At 36.8% G+C, this 22,030-nt stretch overlaps 3 protein-coding genes across 3 annotated transcripts; 1 reads left to right on the forward strand and 2 right to left on the reverse strand.

Annotated features, from left to right (window-relative positions):
* Nucleotides 1-2,677: 2,677 nt before the first annotated feature.
* Nucleotides 2,678-3,118, reverse strand: LOC132270114 (uncharacterized). The gene has a single exon (XM_059771321.1). The coding sequence runs from the start codon at nucleotides 3,116-3,118 to the stop codon at nucleotides 2,678-2,680; it is 441 nt and encodes a 146-aa protein (XP_059627304.1).
* Nucleotides 3,119-3,334: 216 nt separating this feature from the next.
* LOC132270115 (uncharacterized) lies at nucleotides 3,335-4,156 on the reverse strand. The gene has a single exon (XM_059771322.1). It carries the CDS (start codon nucleotides 4,154-4,156, stop codon nucleotides 3,335-3,337), a length of 822 nt encoding a protein of 273 aa, XP_059627305.1.
* A 14,966-nt stretch (nucleotides 4,157-19,122) lies between these two features.
* On the forward strand, nucleotides 19,123-19,633 carry LOC132271468 (uncharacterized). Its single transcript, XM_059772851.1, has 2 exons — nucleotides 19,123-19,308; nucleotides 19,407-19,633. The coding sequence occupies exons 1-2, from the start codon at nucleotides 19,192-19,194 to the stop codon at nucleotides 19,494-19,496; spliced, it is 207 nt and encodes a 68-aa protein (XP_059628834.1). The 5' UTR covers nucleotides 19,123-19,191; the 3' UTR covers nucleotides 19,497-19,633.
* The last annotated feature ends 2,397 nt before the right edge of the window (nucleotides 19,634-22,030 follow it).

The following is a 22,030-nucleotide window of genomic DNA, read 5'->3' on the forward strand; positions in this document are numbered from 1 at the left end:
GGGAATACCTTTGACATTTGTCGCATCTGCGAGAATATTCTTTCGCTTCCCTTGTTATGTAGGGTCAGAAATAACCTTGAGTGAGAGCTTTATGAGTCAATAACCTGCCCCCAGAATGATTCCGTACTCCCCTTCGTGTATTTGTTTTAGAACTTCTCGGGACTCCGTTGGGGTCAGACACTTGAGGTAGGGCCCGGAATGCGATCGCCTGAAGAGCTGTCCTCCTATCACAGAACATTTGGCAGCTTTCATCCTTAGCTGTCGGGTTGCTTCCTTAGAATTGGGGAGTTCTCTTCTCTCAAGGTAAGCTAATATTGGATTTATCCAACTTGGTTCCCATGGGATGACCAACACTTGCATTCCCTTGTGATGCTTGGTGTATCTAGGACATCAATGGGGATGACCCTGGTGAGTGACTCGTCCGCTATGGATACTGCATTCGCCAAGCGATCAGCTATCGGGTTTTCTTCCCTAGGGATCTGCTGAAATTTGATTGTATCAAAGTACTTTGTCATTTTTTCAACTTCTTCTCGGTACGTATTCATTCTGCCCTATCTGGTAGTGTATTCTCCCGTCATCTGCCTTGTGATGAGTTGCGAATTACTATAGGCTTTGAGGTGCTTTACTTGGAGTTCCTTGGCCAATCTGAGCTCTGCCAACAGCGCCTTATATTCAGATTCATTGTTTGTGACTGGGAACTCTAGTCGGACTGATTGTTGGATTCTGGTCCCTTCAGGGGTTCTTATTTATATTCCTGCTCCGGCTCCATTTTGACTCGAGGAACCATCGACGTATAATTCCCAGCAAGGCTCTTCCGTGGTTTGTTGTTCTTCCCCTAGGACAATGTCCAAGAGAAAATCTGCAACCACTTGCCCTTTTTTTGCTGTGCGGGATTCGTACCGGATGTTAAAGGAGCTTAATTTAATTGCCCATTTGGTGATTCGACCTGAGATGTCTAGTTTACTGAGAATTGCTTTGATAGGATGTACGTGGGAACTACTGTCCGACGAGCCTCGAAATAGTGTCAGAGTTTCTTTTTGGCCTGAATTGGAGTAAGGATGATTTTTTCTACCATTGAGTACCGGCTTTCTGCGTCGGTCATGCCCTTGCTGGAATAAAAGACCGGGTGTTACTTTTTTCCCACTTCTCTTACTAAGGCTGAGCTGGTTGCTGACTGAGATACTGCTAGGTAGAGGTACAATGGCTCTTTGGGTTCTGGAGCAGATAGAATTGGGGGACTTGTCATGTATTCTTTGAGTTTCACGAGAGCTTCTCTCTGCTCTGCCCCCCAGATAGCTCTTTTTCTAGCTCTAATTGCGTCGAAGAAAGGTTTGCATTTGTCTGATAGTCTGGATATAAAATAGCTAAGAGCCGCTACACTCCCAATTAGGATTTAGACTTCCCTCACGGTTCGGGGCTTTGACTCTGTAGTAATTTTGTCAACCGAGTGGGACTTGCCTCTTTTCTCCTTTTGCTCACCAGGTGACCGAGGAACTGTCCATAGGACACTCCGAACGAACATTTTGCTAGGTTTAACATCATTCTATGTTTCCTGAGAGTATCAAACACATCCTGCAGGTGTTGCCGATGATCTTTCTTAACTTTGCTTTTCACAACCATATCATCTATGTAAGCTTCGACCGTTCAGCCGATCTGTTTTCGAACATTTTGTTGACCAACCTCTGATAAGTTGCTCCTGCATTTTTTAACCCGAAGGGCATTACCATGTAGCAATAGGTCCCCCGTTCGGTGATGAAAGAAGTCTTCTCTTCGTCCGAAGGGTTCATCGGGATTTGGTTGTAGCCCGAGTAAGCATCAAGGAAAGTCAGTTTTTCATATCTGGTCGTAGCGTCTACCATCTGATTGATCTTAGGGAGTGGGAAGCTATCTTTTGGGCATGCTTTGTTCAGGTTGGTAAAGTCAATTCATACTTGCCATTTACCATTCTTTTTTTGGACAACCACCACGTTTGACAACCATTGAGGATACTGGATTTCTCTGACGAACCCTGCTTCTAAAAGTCGATTGACTTCTTCGGCAATGATTTTATTCCTTTTGGGGGCAAACCTTCTTTGCTTTTGTTTCACTAGATGGTGGCTGGGGTCCACGTTTAGGCTGTGACAAGCCGTCCTTGGGTCAATTCCCAACATGTCCCAATGATTCTAAGCGAAGATGTCTGCATTCTTCCTTAGGATTTCTGCCGGTTCCTCCTTTTCTTGAACTGACTGGAGAGTCCCTATGTAGGTCAGCTTGCACTCGTCCCCTGCGACTATCTGCATGGCTTCTAGGGGTTCTGCAGTAAAATGCTCTTCTTCCGGTTCCTCCGTCTCTTTTGGAAGGGAAGAGCTCGGTAATTGCTATTTCAGCGATTTCTTATCCTTATCGGAAGGATAAACCGTCGTGTGGTAGCAGATGGGACTCCTTCCATGCGGTGGATCCATCCTCGACCCATTAGCAAATTGTAGGTCGGGTGAATATCCACAATCACGAAGTTCTCTTTCAGAGATCTTTTAGCAGTAGTGACTGATAACGTGATCACACCTGTGGGCTCCACTCTTCTTCCATCGAATCCTACCAAAGGGCTTTTAGTGGGACGAATCTGGTCTGTGGCTAATTTTAACTGATCGAATGTCCACTTTGTGATGATATTGGTGCTACTGCCGGGGTCAATCAGTACTCATCTGACCAGACAGTTGGCCACTAGTAAACTAACTACTAATAGGTCTTCGTACGGGTGTTGCACCCTTCTAAGATCATCTTTATGAAAAGAAACTTGTACTGGATTGGGTTTGCAGTCAACGGTATTGATTTCCCCAATCCTCCGCAACTTATGGGCTTGTTTGAGCTGGATCCTGTAGGAATTTCCCGATTGCTCGTCTTCTTCCAGACGGCCATGAATTGTGTTAATTACCCAAATAGGATGGCTCTCTACCGCAGCTTTTGGAATTGCTCGGGCTCGATCTAACTGCCTTGGTTGCCCCGGGGTAATCAAGTACTCAGTTAACTCGCCCTTGGCTATTAACGCTTCCACCTGTCTTCTCAAGCTCCTGCAATCATTGGTTAGGCGACCAAAATCACTGTGGAATGCGCAGTGTTTACTCTGGTCTCTTTGCTCCATTGGCTGTCTGATTGGTGGTGGGATCTGGAAGATGTTTCTTGCCTTGGTCTCTTGGTACAGTCTGGCCAGTGTTACTTTGAGTGGCGTGACTCTTTCGGTTGTTCGGGATTTCTTTTCAGGGGCTCGTCCCTCAATAGCGGAGGGTTCCTGATGGGCCTTCGGGATACTTGATCGCTTCTTCGGCCGATTCTTTACTGTGACCAGTGTCGCTCTCTACTATCTAGTTACTTCATTTTCTTCAAGTCTGATATAGTTTAGTGCCCACGAATTCAGCTCTGACATGTTAGTTGGGGTCTTCTTCACCAGAGAAGAATGGAAACGTGAGCTTTGCACCATGGCTATCTTCAACGCTTCTATGGCTGTGTCTTGATTACAATCTGGTATGCTCGAAGACTCCATGTTGAATCGGGTGAGGAAGGTTTTCTTCTGTTTCTTATTTCCACAATACTGGGCCAAGAACATGACGCATAGTGACTCGAAGTTTGGGATCGACTTGCACGGGCGATTCTTGAACCACTCTAGGGCCACCCCCGTCAGGCTGGATGGAAATATTTTGCACATGAATAGATCATTGTGAGCCTCTAGTGTCATTTCCTGAGTGTAGTGGTTGAGATGCTGGAGGGGATCTCCAATTCCATTTAATTTGATGAACTTGGGCATTGTGAATTTCTTGGGTCTTGCGACCCGTTCTATCTTATCTGTGAAAGAGGTTTTCACTGTTGATGCAGTGAATTCTCTCGCCATGTCTTCGGGTATTTGGGCCTTCAGCCCATTGATTCGTTCGTCCATTTCTTTCCCGAGCCTGGTGATAAAGTCGTTCCCCGAAGACGACTGATCAGCTGCTGGGGTCCACACTTCTTTTCTACCTGAATCCACGTCATCCAATGAATGGGCTTTGGTGACTAGAGGCCCCCCAATATTGGAGTTCCCTAAGGTGCGGGATTGACTTGCGGCATCGTTGATGTCCTCCAGCGTTCCATTGAGCTGTTGGCGTGGAGCCTTCTGTTGGTGAGTTAGATTATCATTGCCTGGCTCCATGGGGGGATCTTCGTTCCGACGTTCGGGCCGAGGGTTGTTCGACTGTTCATTCTGCTGAGTGTTGCCTCGGAGTCTTTCGTTTTCTTTGCGCAGAGTGCTAATTTATGCCACGCTGGTTTCTTGACCCTGCCTTAGCATATTGATTTGCTCAGTGCTGGCTTCATTTGTTTGTCGCAGGACGTCCAGTTGCGCTTGCATTTCTTCGCGTATCTTCTGCATGGTCTCCTGTTGCTGCGGTTGAACAGTGTCTGGCTCTGTTGCCATTCCGAAGTGATGTTGTATGCAAGGGATAGGGAACAGACTTTTTGTATTGAGCTTCCCACAAACGGCGCCAAAGTGTGGGTGCAATTTTTTATACCCGAACACCTAAAGAGATCAATTATGGAGAACACACAGGAAAAATCAAGAAGGGAACAGGCAAATCTTTGAGATAGTTGTAATATTGAGAGTTCGATGCTCTTCACCTTTATTCATGCTCTATTTATAAGTATTTTTGCTTAGGAATTTACATGGAGTCGTTTCTTGGCTTTTATTCCCAAACGTGGGTAATTATGCCTATAGATCATGCATTTAACATTATTTCAGGCGTTATGGAGTTTAGGCCTTGTCAAGATTGGGCCTGTCCATTTAGCCTTTGTATTAAGTAGGCCTTCCTTTGCTAGGCTTATATCTGATTGTGGGCTTCTAGCTTTTTTAACTTGGTTGTGGGCTGCCTTTTGCCGCCACGTAGTGTTTTGCGATTGGCGTGGTTTTTTTTCCCTCCACACTTACCTTTCTGTGTAGAAGGAGTAGTCGGCTTCTTGTCCCCTCCATATAAAATGATGAATTGAGATACCCCCAGTCTTTATTTTGAATGACTTGATAAGGCTAATTCCAGTTGTAAGACAATTATTAATCGATATACTTATCTGAGTCCTCCTTACGATATGTCTTATCGTTTTGGCTGAAGAACGATCTCTTATATGTTTGCCCTTTAATAAGGGAGTCAAAGTTTTTCACTTTCGTGGACTTATCCTTTATGCTTGCCTTGCTTTGTGGCTATGGTGGTAGTGACCCGTCAAATTTGAAGTGTATGTGACAGGTTATGGTTTCAGAGGATCGAGCACGGGTCTTAGATGACTAGTGCCCCCGAGGAGTCGCTAAAGGAGAGAAACTAGAAACCCGGCTAGCTCAATGTACCAAGGTTGGTGCGTCAATCGTCTAAACCTTGTTATCATATGTAGATCGACGATTGATATTGTGTGATCCACTATTCTGCCCCCAATGGTGGGATCTTGGGTGATGACCCATTCTATAGACGTTTATACAGCGGACGGGGTGCCTGGTGCTGCAACAATTTACAGTTATCTAAAAATATTAGATTGTGTTAGAAATGATTACTGAAAATTAACCTGCAATGGATTATCATTCCAAAATTCTACATAATTTGAAGTCGATAGGCAATTCCTGCAAAAGAAAAGAGGTGACGACTGTCATCTAGTAGGCGAAGGCTTTACTAGTAGGTAGAGACCCCTTTGTTGGTAGTGATCTTCTTGATGGGTGGAGACCTACTCATTTATGTAGGCGTAGAAGGACTAAACCTTAGTCTTCAATGATCAGGCCTTGGTAGTTGGCTGCTGCTAGATATGAGATAGAGTTTAGTCTTAGACTACCAAACCTCAGTAGTGAGGGAACCAAACATCACTAGATGGATAACACCACATTGGACTGCCTAGGTTGACGTGCCAAATTTTGATTATTGTCATCGTACACTGGGTGGCATCACGCAACCCACCGTTTTGCCCCCAATATGATGGAAGGGTAATAATGATGTAGAAACCCGTCCTTATATAAAAACATAGAAACCCATTGTCAACTGATGACTTTGGGACGGTTTCCATGATCGAAAACTTTCATCTTACCATCCGAGCCAAGTCGCGTCAGGATTATTATTTCTTCAGAGAACTAATCGTTCCCATAGACGGCGCCAGCTGTTGATGCTAAAATCCTCGTGACTCAGAATGACGGCGTTTACCTACAAAACGAAGGGACGTCACCTCGAATGGCACCGATAGGGTGCTAGCCGAGAACTCTCTGACGATCAAGTTAATACTTGTAATTGTATCACATAATAATTATGTATATTCTCTTTAGGGCTTTTTTCTCGTACCTTCTTTAATGGCTTGGTGCCCTATTTATGGCTGTCGATTGGAACCAAATTGGTTCCGCCGATGTCGATGGTTGAGGTCTCCCTTATCATCCGCTTGTGCGAGATTAAAGGAGATCCGTTTATTGCCAGATTTGTTGGGGATATAATTTACTCCTTTGACTTTATCAAATTGTGCCAAGGTTATCCTTACCCTGTTGAACCACGCCGTCTTTTATTATCCTGGATAAGAAATGTCATCATTCTTATCCGATGAAAATCGTTATCTTTGATAACAAAATATGTCGAAGAGGTTTGGTGGCTGGTCAAGGTAGGTTAAGTTTATTTTCCCCTATCAGTAGCAAAATATCATTATCTATCTCCTTCAATTTTGAAATTCCAATGGTTTTGTCATCACAAGTTTTTCCTTTCGCATACTGTAATTCTTCATTTCCTCGTCATACTCTTCAGAAGATGACTCTATTGTCGCGTTGATTCAACAGGGTTAAGACGAATTCTATGAGATTATGAATTCAGTGAGGCCAGAGATAGTTGAACAAGTATTTCAAGTTCATAATAAGAAGATGTACATTCATTGTAACCGAGAGGGAAGCCACTATCAGCTAATGAAATACTATAAAAACTGAGAAAACTATTGAGAGAAATATTTGTTCTTTCTTCATTTGATAAAGTACACAACATCTATATAAATAGGTTATACAAGGCATAAAAATAGGAACTAATTAACTACTGATTCTAATTTAAATTTAAACTTTCTTATTCCATAGGCATTGACTAATTCTATATATTTACAGCTATGATATCCATGAAATTTTGGCTATATCTTGGCTGAATTATTTCTGTTTCTGACACTCCCCCTCAAGCTGGCTTAAATATGTCTTCCATGGCTAGCTTGCCAATTAAGTAGTTAAACTGTCTTTTGTGTAATCCCTTTGTAAGAACATCTGTAATCTACTCGGTGGTGGGTATATAAGACATGCAGATTAATCCCTTCTCAAGCTTCTCTTTGATAAAGTGCTTGTCAATTGCCACATGTTTAGTTCTGTTGGGAAGGATAGGATTATGAGCAATTGCAATTGCTGCCTTGTTGTCACAATACACTTTCATTGGTGAAGTACTCAAAATTTTTAAGTCTTCTAGTAACCTTCTGATCCATAAAACTTGACAAATTCCACGAGCAACTGATCTAAATTCAGCTTCTACACTACTTTTAACCACTACGTTCTGTTTTTTGCTTCGCCAAGTAACCAAATTCCCTCTAACGAAGGTACAATAGCCTAAGGTAGATTTCTGATCAGTAATGCTACAGCCCAATGCGCATCTGTATAGACTTCAACCTGAAGATGCCCTTATTTTTTATATAACAGTCATTTACCAGGAGTTCTTTTTAGATACCTTAGGATTCTGTACGCTGCTTCAAAGTGTTCATGTCTTGGTGAATGCATGAATTGGATGACTCTATTTACTGCGAATGCTATATTGGGACGTGTATGAGATAAATAGATTAATCTTCCAACAAGTCTTTGCAATTGTTCTATATTCGCCACGTATTCAATTTTAGCATGCTGTAGTTTCAAGTTAGGCTTGAGTGGTGTTTCAGCTACTTTACATCCAAGCATACCTTTTCGTCGAGCAAGTCAAGTGTGTATTTGTGTTGAGTGACAAAGATAACCTCCTTGGACCTAGCGAACTCCATTTCGAGAAAATATTTCAATGCTCCCATGTCTTTTATCTCGAAATCTTTAGCAAGTTCCTTCTTTAATCTTTCTAGCTCGGCACTATCATCACCTGTTAAGATTATGTCATCCACATAAACAATCAAGATATTTACTTTACTTTCTCTTGAATGTTTATAGAACATAATATGGTCTGCTTGACTTTGATAGTAACCAAGGTTTTTTATAACCTTTCTAATGCGTTCAAACCATGCTCTTAGGGATCGCTTGAGGCCGTATAGGGACTTGTTTAATTTGCAGACTTTATATTTACCATTACCAAACTTCTTCTCAAAACCTGGAGGTAGGCTCATATATACTTCTTCTTCTAGATCTCTGTTTAAGAAGGAATTTTTTACATCTAATTGATGTAAGGGTCAGTTGTAATTCACGGCCAAGGATAGTAAAACCTGAATTGAGTTCATCTTGGCAACCAGAGCAAAGGTTTCTTGGTAGTCAATTCTGAGGGTTTGTGTAAACTCTTTTGCCACGAGTCTCGCCTTATACCTCTCCATGCTACCATAAGCTTTGTATTTCATCGTAAATACCCATTTTCACCCTATGGTCTTCTTGTCCTCAAGTAGGTTCACTAACTTCCAAGTACCATTCCTTTCCAGAGCATTTATCTCTTCCATATTTGCTAACTTCCAATTCGGATCACCCAAGGCTTCATTAATAGTTCTTTGAACAAGCAGGTTAGATATTTTAGAAGTAAATACTCTATGACCATTAGAAAGTTTATTATAGGATAAATATTTTGTAATGGGATGTTGGGTACACTTCGGATTCCTTTTTAATGGCTATAAGGAGATCACAATCTATGAGTATAACACTACGTAAAACAATCGAAAGAGATAAAGATGGAGTAGAGGCAGATAGAGGAACAAGATTAGGATTAATATTATCTAAGCTGTTCGAGGGACTTTTCTCCAGAGATTCTGATTGACTTTGTGGTAGAATGGTTGGTTGGTCTTTACTCTTTTGTTAAGACATTTTCTGAGCATAAATAAAAAACTCAGGTTCTGGATCAATCTGTTCCTTTTGTAGTATTTCTCCCCTTGCTTTCAAGCCATTTATGTTTGGAAAAAATCGGCTCGAATTTCCTTCGTTTTCCATATCTTGAACACCCTGTTTCTGTATTTGTTTTTCAAAGACAAGGGAAGGAGATAAGAGAATAGGATTTGGTAAGGGATCCGAATTTGTCTCCCAAAAATTTTCTTCTTTTCTCTCTGTCTTACCCTGAAGACAATTTTTGAGAAAATAAGATTGATTTTCTAGAAAAGAGACATCCATACTCATAAGAATTTTCTTTGTTTGAGGATTATAACAGTTCTATCCTCTTTTGTTTGAGGCATATCCTATGAAAACACATTTCTCTACTTTCGGATTAAGTTCAGATCGAAATTTGTTGGGTATATGAACAAAAACAATGCATCAAAAATTTTTTAATGGCGAATCTGAATTAATTCTTCATCTAGGAAATGTTTTTTTTTTGAAATAATCTAGAGGTGTGACATATTGCAAAACACGTGTAGGCATTCTGTTAATTAAATAGGATGCTGTCAAAATTACATCTCCCCATAAATATTTTGGAACGTGCATATAAAACATTATGGCACGGGCCACTTCAAGTAAATGTTTATTTTCCCTTTTGGCAATGCCGTTCTGTTGAGGAGTGTCACAACAGGTGGATTGATGCAAACTATCTTTCTTCTCCCTAGATATTCATTGAAATACTCTTTTCCATTATCAAAACAAAATAAATTAATTTTTTATTGAAATTGATTTTCAACCATCTTGTAAAAGTCTTAAAACATATTTTTTACTTCAGATTTGTCATTCATTAAATAAACCTAGCAGAGTTGAGTGTAATCATCTATAAAAGTCGCAAACCATTTTTTATCAGTCATGTTAATGACCTTGGAAGGACCCCATACATCACTGTGAATCAAATAGAATGATTTAGAAGTACGGTATGGTTTTGCAGGATAAGTAGCTCGATGGATTTTAGATAAATAACAACTTTCACATTGAAATGAAGAATGCTCCAAATTTTTAAACAAATTAGGAAACAAATGTTTAAGATATGGAAAACTAAGATATCCTAGTCTAAGATACCAAAGCATTATTTGTTCATGAGCAGAAATTGAACTAATACTACTACTATAACCTTGAGCTGTCTTATTCTTGAATAGATTATCATCAAATAGTAAAGACTATTGACCATTCTAGCACTGCCAATCATCCTCCCCGAGTTCTGATCCTGAAATTCACAATGAGAGTCAAAGAAAACAACACGACAGTTAGAGTCTTTGGATAATTTACTAACAAAAAACGAATTTCAGGCTAGTTTAGGAACATGAAGGACAGATTTAAGAGTTATATTTGCTGAAATTTTTAATTTGACCTTTTCCTACAATAGGTGAGAAACTACCATCGGCAATCCTAATGGTTTCGCTTCCAGAACAAGATAAATAAGTATTGAATAAATAAGAAGAAGAGGTCATGTGATCAGATACCCCTGAATCAATGATCAAAGGGGCAGGATTTTGACTACAGGATAGAGCATTAGGATTGCTACTTGTTTGTGCAATGGAACCACTAGGAATAGGGGTGTAGCCAGGATACCGTGGGACGGAGGCCAAACTTGTAAGAAAAATTCCATAAGACTAATTTACGCCAAAAATAATTTACTATTCATATTTTTTTATATTCATTAAACTTTCCTAACAAACGCAATTGCATGTGTGATAAGAACTCACTTTAGTGGTGAACCTTTTCGTTTCTTTTCTTTCAATGTAGTAGTGTTTTTTTTTTTTTTTTCTTTTTTCTTTCATGTGTTAGAAATGTTAGTATTTAGTTGTGTAAACACATTCAGTGGTGTACTTTCCTTTCATGGAGTCTACCCCCACCAATTTTTAATTCTCCAGCATTTGATAGATATAAAAATGAAAAAGAAATTAAAAGAGTGAAAATTAATCTATTTTTTAGGAAATTAATATTGAAGTTTGATAGACTGATAAACAAAGAGAAACATCATTCGGAGTATCTTAGTTCGGTGTGATTCTTGAGATTCACTGCTTATTTTTGTTAAGCTCAAAATGATAGATCTGAAAAAATAAAAAATAAAAATAAAAAAACTCAAAATCTATATATCGGAACACCAAAAAAAAAAAAAAAAAAAAAAAAAGGAGTAAAATTAATATATATATTTTTAAGAAATTAATATCAAAAATTGATAAACTAAGAAATGGAGATAAACATTATTAAGGCTACAAATGAACCGAGCCAAGCCGAGTTTTGGCTTGCTCGGGCTCGACTAGTCAACTTCAGAGAAGTGCTCGGGCTCGGGCGAGCTTCGCCTAGCCAAGCTCGGGCTCGAGCTCGGCAGAAATTTGATAAACTCAGGCTCGGTTCGGTGTGGCTCGGATCGATTACATATATCGTTACTACCGATTCAAGAAATCATGCTAATTTCTTCCATAAAATCCAATCATCGTCAACAAGAAAGAAATTTATCGAAGCTCCATCTCCAATTAGAAATAAATAAATAAATAAATATATATATATATAAATATATATATATATATATATATATATATATATATAAAACATATTTTCAAGATAAAATCAAAGCTTACAATGTTTTATCAACTCTTTACACACAATCAACTTGATCTACATATATGTTGCACTGCTGAACGTTAAGATCTGTTTAGGAGGGAGAGTTCTGTGTTGCATTAGGAGAGCTGTAGGTGAGATCTTGCGACATAACTGAAGTCTGAAGAAGAAGTCCTACCGCTGGAGACATCTAGTTCTAGGTTTATTTCATCTCTTAACAGAACCAACGGTTGAGATGTATTGAAGTCTAGTGGTTGAGATTAAATTTGATTTGGATGTTGGGCTGATGAATTATATAATTTTTGGGCCTTATTAATGAATTGATGGGAGTTGGGCCAAACTTATACTGATTTGGGCTACACTTTTTTAGTATAAAATGATAAATACAAATGGGCCTTAACGAGCTTGTTCACGAGCATAACGAGTCGAGCTCAATGATGTTCCAACTCGATTCGTTTACTAAACGTGCCTAGAAATTGAGCTCGAGCTCGGCTCGTTTACTAAATGAATAAACACGAGCCGAGCTTTTAACGAGCCGAGCTCGAACTGTTCATGAGCGGTTCGGTTCATTTGCATCCCTAAACATCATACCTCAATCCGGTGTGATATAATGCAATGCTCGTGTTTATTGATCTGAAAATAAAAGGCAAAATAATCACAAAATTGATGATCTGGAAACGAAAAACAAATGAAAGGGTAAAAAATGATATATATAATCTGATACCGGATTGCGCTCACAATCATATATCCTCATGCCAAACTGCGCTCACAATTCTAGATCAGAAGAACAAAAATGAAAGATAATAGTGAGATACAAATAGAGAATGGCCAAAAAAGTGTGAGAGCCAAGGAGAGAGAAAATCACTAAAAACAAGAAAATAAAAACTCAAAAAGTGGACCAAAAGAAACGGAAGTTACGAAAAAAGAAAATAAAGAGTTAAAAACGTTGGGACTAACCGACCAAAAGAAACGGAAAACGTGTTTGGTTAGAGGGCAATTGAATTTTTTTTCCTTTTTTTTTTTGGGGGGGGGGGGGGGGGGGGGCGAGGGGCAGTAGAGACCTACATAGTGAAAATGGCTCCGCCACTGACTAGGAGTATCGGATAAAGAATTGGACTTTAGCAGTTTAGAAGATGATGAACCATCTGCTCTTTACTGAACAGACTCGCCTCAGCTTCATTTGCATAGAAGGATGCATGAGTTGGTCTGTCATTTGGCTTGCTGCTCTTCCAATTTGCAGGCTTCCCATGGATCTTATAATAGTTTTCTCGGGTATTGCGTGGTTTATTGTAGTAATCACACCACACCCGAGGCTTTTTATTCTGCCTTCGTTGATTATTGGTAAAGGCCTTGTTTTCACTTACATCTGATGCAATCATAGCTGAGTTTTCGACAGGTGCAGCAACTCCCTTTTTTCCAAGCATAACGTTCCTGCGACTTTCTTCCTTTCTAACTTCGGCAAAGACTTCACCGATAGAAGACAGAGGTTGGTGACCAATTATTCTCCCCCTGACTTCATTAAATTCAATGTTTAAACCGGCTAAGAACTTGTAGATTCAATGGTCTTCCATCACCTTTTTATTGTGATTACAGTCTTCTGGTGATTTCTACTTATAGTCATTGAACATGTCTAGATCTTGCCACAACCTCTTTAGAGAATTAAAATACTTGGTGACACTATCCTTTCCTTAATGAATTTCTCCAAGTTTTATTATCAATTCATGTATTTGGAACTGATTTCCCAAATCCGAATACACCTAGTTTACATTCTCCCAGAGTTCTTTGGCTGTTGGGTAACACATGTAGTTGGAACTGATGTCTTCTTCCATGGAATTCACCTGCCATCTCGTGACCATGGAATTTTTAGCATCCTAGGTAGCATATGCTGAATCTTCTTTCGTCGGTACCTTCTTATCTCCTGTCAGGTATCCAATCTTTCCTCGTCCCCGAACGTACATTCGGATAGATTGAGACCATCGCAAAAAATTATCACCATTCAGTTTAATGTTGGTGATTTGGACGGAGTGAAAATCAGAGTTAAAGGCATGGGTTTCTGTGGTATTCAGCAGGGTTGTTTTGGAAGTGGTGGATCCGGATGTAGTTTTTGACATGGTGAATAACATCTAACAGGTTCTAGGGTTTTGGGAAGAGTCAGAGATTAAGTCCTTTCTCTAATACCATAAAAACAGAGAAAACTATTGAAAGGAATATTTCTTCTTTCTTCATTTGATAATGTACACGACATCTATACAAATAGGTTACACAAGGCATAAAAATAGGAACTAATTAACTACTGATTCTAATTTAATTTTAAACTTTCTTATTTTTGTAGGCAATGACTAATTTTACATATTTACAGCTATGATATCCCTGAAATTTTGGCTATATCTTGGCTGAATTATTTCTGTTTCCAACATACTACTTCGACGAGAATTGCACATATCCACCGAAGTACTTTCACAGACGATTTAGGATGCAACGAGAACTTCTTAGATGTCAAAGCTTATGGCAACTACTTTGTCCAAAAAAGGGATGCAACTAGTCATTTGGGGTTGTCTTCTATACAGAAGATGATAACTGTTGTTCGTATACTCGCATATGGTTATGCAGCCGATCACTATAATGAATATATTAAAATCGGCGAGAGCACTGCCATTAAATGCTTGAAGGCATTTTGTAATGTTATTGTTGCTGTATATGTGAGGAGTTTATGCACCTAGCCAATGAAGCTGACATAGCACGGCTGCTTCAAGAAAGGAAGCAGAGAGGATTTCCGGGTATGCTTGGTTTTATCGACTATATGCACTGGGAGTGGAAGAATTGCACAGTGGATGGCACAAGATACAAAGGGGACGCTCTAATAAGAATACTATCATATTGGAAGCAGTTGCCTCACAAAATCTATGAATCTAGCATACATTCTTTGGAATGCCGAGTTCCCACAATGATATAAATGTGTTGGATCATTCCCCGATATTCAACGGTATCGTCAATGGCTAATTGCCGCTGGTTAATTACGTGGTGAATAAACATCACTATAGAATGGGGTATTACCTGTTTGATGGTATATACCATAAGTGGGTAACTTTAATGCAGACCATCCTGCACCCAACCACTGGAAAAGAAAAATTGTTTGCTCAAAGACAAGAAAGAGACATGCAGGAAAGATGCGGAATAGGCTTTTGCGATATTGCAGATCAAGTGGACAATAACGCAAGGGCTAGTGCATTACTGGGAGAAAGTTGACTTACGCCTCATAATGAAAACGTGCATCATCCTTCACAATATGATCATTGAAGATGAGTGTCACACAAATGTTGGAAAAATGGACTCTACCACTGGAGGAGGCAATCCCGATTCCCACTTTAAGTCAATGTCCATTGGTTTTAGCAGCACACATCTTCTTTCGCCAGCTTCAGATTCACAATAGAGAGACAAATATGTGGTTGAGGAATCATTTAATGAAAATTTTGTGGAACCGCTATGGTGATGAAGACGTTTAATTTATGTTGCGTTTTGTTTGCTTTTAATATGTTATGACATTTCGTGTACTATAATTTTTATTATGTAATGATATTTTAAGATTAAAAATGATTAAATTGTTTCTCAACGACAATATTTTTCAATCAAACAATATCTTTGCAAATTATTTAAAAAGTTAGGATTGATATTATACCTTTAAACAATACATTATCCATTATGGATTAAAAAAAAAGACAATAAAAATAAATTAAACAATATAATTACAAATAACTTAAATACAATATCCTGAATTAGAATAAGGAAATAAATAGATTAAGGATTGCAAAATCCTATGCGAATAAGAAAATGAATTTTAAATTTAAATTTTTTTTTTTTTAAAAAGTTAAAAATATTTGATTTTTTTAACTTTTTGTTTTAAATTATGCTGTCAAGGAACTATTGGTGTCAGCCAAACATTGCCTTAACGGCTAAATGCACCTTTTGCGGTAGAATTTTAAAATTTAAAACAAAAAAGTAAAAAAAAAAAATTAATTTTTAAAGGGAAAAAATAAAAAATAAAAGGGTTTTTAATTTATTTTTTGCCCAAATCAATTTTTTTTTGGACAAATAGTGCCTAAACAATATATTTTTTATTTAATTAATTAATTTTATATATATATATATATATATATATATATATATATTAAAAAAAAGCTCAAAATAACCCATTTTTTGGTTTTTTCCGAAAAAACTTGCAGCCAAACCGTGCCTTGTGGCATTGTTAATTGACAGTTGCTGGCTGATTTCAAAACAAAAGAAAAAAGCTCCCCCAAAAAGGACGCCATTTTGGTTGCAAATAAGATATTTTTTACAGCAATTGGGCTTGGGCTTGCAGAATATCGTGAGCCAGCCACGAGCCCTTGTGGACCCGACCATTTTCCGCTAGGCTAGTGAAGCGCTACTGGGCCTTTTGGCTCACGGAAAGGGCATTCCCCTAGCTCGGTGTGGATGCTCTAAATACTTTATTTTGGAAAATTACTGCCAGGGTCTTGCATCTTTTCATAAATCAAGGTTAAAGTGTAAAAAAAAAAAAAAAACCTTTTTGAACTATGTTTGAATTTATAAATAACCCTCCTAAATTATATTTTGTGCATAATAACCCCTGACCTATCACATTTTATTGCAAAATGCCTACACTATATTTAATGAAATGACCATAATGTCCTTTCTTATTGAATTACAATTACTCTATTCTTCTTATTAAAATAATTTATAAAAAAAATTCATACTAATTTGATGACATACTCTCCATTAATTTTGCATAAATTTACCTTTGATTTTTTAAATTAATTGTTTAAATAAAAATCTTAATTAGATAATTAATTTAATTAATTTCTTATTTTTTCATGAATATATTACATGAAAAAGAATATATTTTTTATTTAAGTAATCTATTAATTTTTTGTAAATATATTGTATGAAAAAAGGTATTTTTCTATGGTAAAAAAATTTAAACAGGGTAGGATAAGTTTTATTATAAATAATTAATTTTTAATGATAAGTTAATCATTTAAAAAAATGGTAATTACAAATCCATATGTTTTTTTAAAAAATTTATTTTTAGGATAAATTGATACTAATAGTAAAATTAAGGTAAATAGTATAATTCATATTTATATAAGAGAAAAAATAATAAAAATTATTTAATAAGAAATGACAAATATAATGAGAAAGAGTAAAATAATTTTTTGCCATAAGTTTCTCTTTAATTATAACAAATCAATAGTTTGTGATAATTTTTAATTCAAGAGAATTATTTACAAAAGACTAATAGTTGTAGGTTATTTATTTATTTTTTTTTATTATTATTTTTTTTTGCATGTTACCCTAAAAACAATTTAAAACGTCATTGTCTATCCCATTTTTAACAATTTGATGATCCAAGTCACATCCAACCAGACTTGGTGTACTAGCGCCAAAATATAAAGTTTGGTCAAAAAGTCAGCTTCCAAAGTCTTTTTTTTGGCAATTATTTGTATAAATAAATCTAATATGTGCAAGTATAAAAAACTTTCGATATTTGTACATTTGTTTGACATAGTTAATTGGACCAATAATAATAAAACTAATCCCATTAACATAAAAATATCTAATCACACACACTCATTGTCACAATATGTGATAGTGGGACTCGAATTCTCAACCTCTTCATTTAAAACAAAGAAATCATATCAAATTTGGTAATTTTTATTTTTTTATTATTATTATATATTATTCTGTATTATTCTTATTATTTTAATGTTAGGAGATACAAATATTTCATACTAATAGTTTCACATAGAATTGATACTATATTTATTATTGAACAAAATAAGAAAAACACTCATAATGTTTAAATTTTGAGTAAATATTATCTCTAAAGTTTTTTTTGGATGTATAACTGCATTAGGTTTGAAAAAATGATCAAAAAATGGCTTGAGGCCACTGTTTGATTACAAATTTAGTAATGTACATTATACATGACATTTTTAAGATATAAAAGTTCAAAAATACATTTTTCTCTCTCAATAATGTCCTTATATATAAGAAAAGAAAAAAAAAAAAAAGGAAAAAAGAAAAGAAAAAAAGAAGATATTTTAGTCATTTCACATTTAAGGATAAATTGCACTGACACCCCTGGGGTTTTGGTCAACGTCACTCAGCGGACGATCAGTGGCTCTTTTTACATTGACACCCCCATGAAATTTCAAAAATGTGCATTGACACTCCTCCAAACATCTGAAATCATATGAAATTACTTTTTAACTCTTTGACTTGTCAACAATTCCATTTAAATCATAAAATGACAAATTTAACCTCCAAAATAAGTTTAATGGACCAAATTAACCTCTTCATCTCTTTTATACATATAAATATAGTTTATATATAATAATACTTATACCACCACAACCACCACTACAACATAAAAAATAAAAAAGAAAGTTACTTTTTTAAAAAAAAAAATAAAAAATAAAAAAATAATAATTGTAGACCACCATATCCACCACCACAACATAAATATAAATATATATATATATATATATATATATATATATATTTATTTATTTATTTATTTTTTAAATAACCATATAACTGTACACCATTACCACCACCACACCATAAAAATAAAAATTAAAAAATAAATAACTAATTTTTTTTAAAAAAATTGTCAGATAACTGTACACCACCATAACCACCACTACCACACCCAAACACCACAGTAAAAAAAAAAAAATTGAAAACAACCATGGCGAACACATACTTATATGGTCAAATGCCACCAAAACTATCATCACACCAAGATAACACCACCAACACACTCAGACTACCAAAACTACCACCACCACCACCACAATAGAAAAAATAAAAATAAAAATTTTGAACAACTCTGATAACCTAGAGACCACGACAACCGTACCACAATAACCACCACCAGAGTAAAAAAAAATTTAAAAACAGTCATAGCTAGCCTAGACCCACCACAATAGGGAAAAAAAAAATGAAGAAAAAAGCAACCATGTTCGGGATTGGGAATAGAGAGAGGGAGTGTCGACAGTTATGTACTAAAATGAACTAACAAAAAAATGTTTAAAGATTAAGGTAGAGAAAGAAGCTTAATGATGATGATAGTTTTGTCAAATAATATGATTGATATTTTATAAATTAATTGAATTAAATAATGATGGGCAAATATGACATTTGAAATCACATGGGTGCCATTGTTAAAAAAATCGTTGACCCCCCGTTTAGATGACATTGACCAAAACTTTGTCAATACAATTTACCCCACATTTAATTATTCTTTTCAACATTCAGATTTTTATTTGTTCAAAAATTAAATATTAGAGATTTTTCAGAAGTACATTGGTTACCCATCACTGTATTATTTTATAGAAATACAATCTAATTGGGTGTTGCATTTTTTTAAACAAAATAAATAAATTGAGAATTGAGAAAATTAAATTCATAAATAAAAACTCGGATGTAACTTCAATTTGAAAGTGCTTTTCCTTGTACAAAATTGAGTAACCAGTTTGATAGGAGAGCGGAAAATGAAAGCTTCGGACGTTTCGGCGAGAAGTTACAGCGTTGAAGGCGAAGTGAAGAGAGATAATAAACCCCCTTTCAGGCGAGCTAAGGATGACACAAAGCCAATTCTCCAAGACCCAGTACTATTCTCTCCTCTCTCTATACACACACACACACACTTATATATATATATATATATATTGCTTTATATGTTCATAAATTGTTTCTGTTTTTGTAGATACTGAGATCTGACCCGATAGAGACCGAGGAAGCTGTGCTTCGACTGCCTCCTTTACCAGTCATCAGATCAAAATCCCAATCCGAATGAATTTGTATGTTCTGATATGGACCTAAATTAGATAGATTTCCATTTAAACTGTTATTAAAACATTATCTTATGAATATTGATGTGGGTTAGTTGAACTTGGTGGTCCAAATTATCAACCAACATTTTTTATTGTGATACGTGTGTGTTTATTAGTCTCAAAATGGGTTAATTTTCATGATTCATAGATCAATCTTGTGTAGATGAACTTTTGGATTTTACTGTAGAAAGGAAAGTTCTTTAGCTCAAAATCTGTTTGTTTGTTTGTGATATTCTTTATAACTCTCACTGACATGTAGATTTATTGAGAAAATAGTTTTCTTCATCCATAAATGGCGAATCAAGGTTGTCTATTAGTGGCTTGTATTGCTTCCATGTTTATGCAGCATAATCTTTCGAAGCCTCATATTAACCGTTGTCTATTCATAATTCATTGAGAGTGAAATTTCTTCCTCTTCCTCGGTCCCCCTAATAGATGTTAGCTAATTCGAGGAATGAGGATCCTCTCCTGTGTCATTTTCTTCATGTGTCTGTCCTATGCCTAATGCAACAACTTTAGATCGTGAACGCAACAACTTTAAATCGACAATGCAACAACTATGTAAATGTGTTAAATTCTCAATTTAATGTTGCTACAATGTTGGAACACGATATAATATGTTGCACGGGTGTCGTGTCTTTAAGTTGCATAACTGTTAGATCATTGTTGCATGGGTGGTGAATTTTGTGATGTAGTTGTGTTGCATTGTGATGTAGCTGTGTTGCACCAGTGCATAGGATAAGCGCAAGGATCGCATAAACAGGTGGGGATCCGGGTCTGGCCGAGACTCGAACTTGTGTCGGCGGCCCCTCCCTAATGGATGTTACCCAGTTCTGGTCTGGTCTCTGAGACTCGAACTTGTGTCAGTGAAATCAGTACTCAAGCGTCTTTCTATTGGACCAGACGATGATCCTTAAATTTTAATTTATACCACTGCCAACTCTCTATCATTGACCTCGAACATGCTTTACCATCATAAAACTCCACCAAGCCCCTTTTATCCATAGTGACAACCATATCACCAATTTAAACCATTCCGCAATATACTTTCTCCAACCTAACACCACCATCACCGCTACTCGATCTAAACCTATCACTACCACAACCGTCAAAATCCACCTAAATCTACCACCATCACAGGCAACTGATCCAGTTTCACACCACAGCCGCCACATCTAAATCTTAAGCCATTACTGGCATCAACAAGATATCACAAACTACCGCAGCTCAGTACATTGCCATTAAAATCCACCCTGCAAATCTCTATCTCCACCATTTAAAAACCAACCTAAAAGTTTCCACAATCTCCATTTCCCTTGCTTAAATGAATCAAATTGTTGATATGATCACAAACACAAACATTGACATTGTATGATCACACATGTATCAGCAAATGGTTTGGAATGACAAAGACCTGCGAGCAATTCTAGTGTCTATTAATAGGAATCCCTTTAACCAATTAAATCAGAAAATTAATCTGTTTTTAGTCTATCAAATTAGGGAAAATCATGGCCATCCATTGTTCGTTAGTCAAAACTTTTGTCGTCATTTATGTTACACGGACTTTCTTAATTGTGTATGCAACATGTGTTTGAGATGTTTTGCTAGACACGCACCTAGTAAGCGTAACCAATATTTCCATAACTAATATTCAAGTTTACATTCCAGTGCACATAAAACTCTTGCATTATGCTTCTTCGATACAAAAAGTAGAATCCTCAATCAGATTAAGGCTGGCATCAACAGAGAATCTGCCTGCAAATTCTTGTACTCGGCATTTAATCAGAGAATGACAATTGTCGATTGCGTTAAGTAATTGCGTGTTCTACTGAGATTCCGGATAATTGTTTCGTGGTTGGATCAGTTCAGCATTGCTAGTTGGGTTCCAATCTGTCAAAGATGCTTTCATTTTATCCGGTTGTTTCTATGCCATAGTAGGGATTTAACTGTTGAGGATGCTATCATTTCTTGGAACTGCTTTTGTTGCTCGTTAGGCTGTTTAGCAGTTGTGTTGAGTTACTTGATATTTGTTTCCTCTGGATTGGATAAAATTTGCAAGGCTAGTTGAATATATCTGGTCTTCAGTTGAAGCCTCTTTTCCTTCTGCTTTGAATGCTTCTGAATTTGGCATATGTTGTAAACTCTTGCCGAGACGAAGCTGGGCCAGTTTTAGATTTTATAAGGGTGCTGCTCTAGTTCTTCCGAGATATATTTGCTGATTTCTAATCCTTTGCTGTTTTCTGATGCAGATGTCTCATTTGCATTATTTTCTCTCTTTTCGCTGTTGAGTTGTCTGTATAGTATTGTCTTGGCTCAATGGGAGGTCATCGTGCTGTATCTTGTTAGGTCTTTTATAAAAATTCTAATTTAATAATTTTCCCTAATATATAAAAATGTTAGTATGCGCTTGTTCTGCGGATTTGATAAGTCTGATATTTAGACTTGGAAGACATGTTTTCACCACATAGAGTCTCGTTTTAAGGTTGGATATGGTTAT

The sequence above is a fragment of the Cornus florida genome, unplaced genomic scaffold (assembly GCF_030987335.1).
Source record: "Cornus florida cultivar Cherokee Brave unplaced genomic scaffold, ASM3098733v1 CherokeeBrave_3.0.0_Hap2_Chr08, whole genome shotgun sequence".
NCBI classification, from domain to species: Eukaryota; Viridiplantae; Streptophyta; class Magnoliopsida; order Cornales; family Cornaceae; genus Cornus; species Cornus florida.